The sequence below is a fragment of the Fonticula alba genome (genome assembly GCF_000388065.1).
Source record: "Fonticula alba strain ATCC 38817 unplaced genomic scaffold supercont2.1, whole genome shotgun sequence".
Classification (NCBI taxonomy): Eukaryota; order Rotosphaerida; family Fonticulaceae; genus Fonticula; species Fonticula alba.
Window position 1 is genome coordinate 2044650 of NW_009242971.1, and position 1603 is coordinate 2046252.

At 71.4% G+C, this 1603-nt stretch overlaps 1 protein-coding gene across 1 annotated transcript; it reads left to right on the forward strand.

Annotated features, from left to right (window-relative positions):
* Positions 1–137: 137 nt before the first annotated feature.
* H696_00450 (hypothetical protein) lies at positions 138–464 on the forward strand (the record flags this gene model as incomplete). Its single annotated transcript, XM_009494305.1, has 2 exons — positions 138–198; positions 346–464. The coding sequence occupies 2 exons, from the start codon at positions 138–140 to the stop codon at positions 462–464; spliced, it is 180 nt and encodes a 59-aa protein (XP_009492580.1).
* Positions 465–1603: the final 1139 nt, after the last annotated feature.

A 1603-nucleotide genomic window follows, 5' to 3' on the forward strand; every position in this document is an offset into this window, starting at 1 on the left:
GGGGGGGGGGGGGGGCATCTTCAGCGATGAGCGCGGCTTGGGGCCGGGGAGACGGCCGCGGGCGCGGGCACCTTGGCATGATGGGCCGGCCCGACAGCGCCGGCCCGAGGAGAAGTGTGGCTGGAAAACTAGCGGAAATGTTCCGGCGCGGGTGTCGCCCCTCGGGCTCCGGGCCGGATGACTGCGTATTGGATGCCCGTTGGTGCCGAGCCCGTTTTTGGCTCCCCGCCCCCCTCGAGCACTCGGGCCCTTTTGCCCGGCCTCGGCCGGTGGCCGTGGGGCTGGGCTCGGCTTGGAGTGAGCGCGCGGGCAAGATCCGGCGGGGCTGTTTCATCATTCGGGAAGCCGGCGGTCTGCCGTCTGTGGCCCGGCCCACCGCCGGGGGGGGTCCGGCCGGCGGGTGGCTGGCCGGAGCCGCGGTGCGCGCCCCAGGCACCCAGGCTCCCCTGGAGCCAGGAGACTAGGTGTGTCTTGGGGCGTTGGCCCGGCCGGCCGTCGCGCAGCAGCGAGCACTTCGAACAGGTCAGGGAACATGGCCGGACCGCACTCTGGGCCCTCTCCCTCTCTGTGTGTATCTTCCCCTCTGTTCGGAGCGATGTCGGTTATTCCGCCCGGGGGAGAGACTGGCCGCCGGCCGGGCGGTGAGCGTTTTCCCGGCTACCGGTGCCCGAGAGGGAACCTTGGCCAGCCCGAGGGCCAAGGAGTCCTCGGCCACCCGGGTGGGTACGGGGGCGACCGGGGGGGGGGGGGGGGGGGGCTGGGGGGGGGGCATTTCAAATTCGGCCATCCCCTTCTCCACGGGAAAGACCGGCCCGGCTGGGCCTGCCTTCGGTGGTTGGACTACATGTCCCCCTGGTCCTTCCCCCTCTGCAAGGATGCGCGCTATTGTCACCCAGGGCCGGTCACTGGCGAGGATGGGCCGCGCCAACGGAGCATGTACCGGGGCATGGATCCTTCGGCCTCGCCCGCTTCGTGTGAAGCATGGGTCATGTGCTCACACATGACCACGGCACGCGACAGGGCACGAAGGCGGCGCAGGTCGAATCAATAGAATCACATGCCCTTCGCTCCGGTAAAGAGAGCCAGCTGACACAGAGCCATTTCCGCGCGCCCCAGACTGGTCGAAACCGGCGCCGGGGCATCGCCGGCCGGCCAGCCGGACGGGGCGGGGGGGGGGGGGGGGGGCGGATGTAGGGCAGCACTTCATCGTCGCCCTCGTGCGACGGGCTGCGATCCCCCCTCCCCCTCCGGAGAGACGCTTGCCTCGCGGCCCTTAAAGAGCCCCCCTCCTCCGGCCAGGGAGGGGATGCGTGTGCGCGCCCGTGCCACAACCCGCATGCCCCTCTGGGCGCTGTGGGCGCTCTGGGCGCCGAAGAAAGGGCGGTTGTGTGCCCCTTCCCCTGGGCGCTTGAGGCCTCTTCTCCAAAGCCGGGGGATCAAGCGAAGCGCGCCCCAAGGGCATGCGAGCGGGTTGGAGGCGGGCTGGGGGAAGGGCAAGAGCCGCCTGTGGATGGCGCGGCAGGAATGCCGGGCGGCCGCGACGTCGACATCGGGTTCTAGCCCGGGTCTCCGACGACAGGGGGCTGGCGTGGGGGGGGGGGGG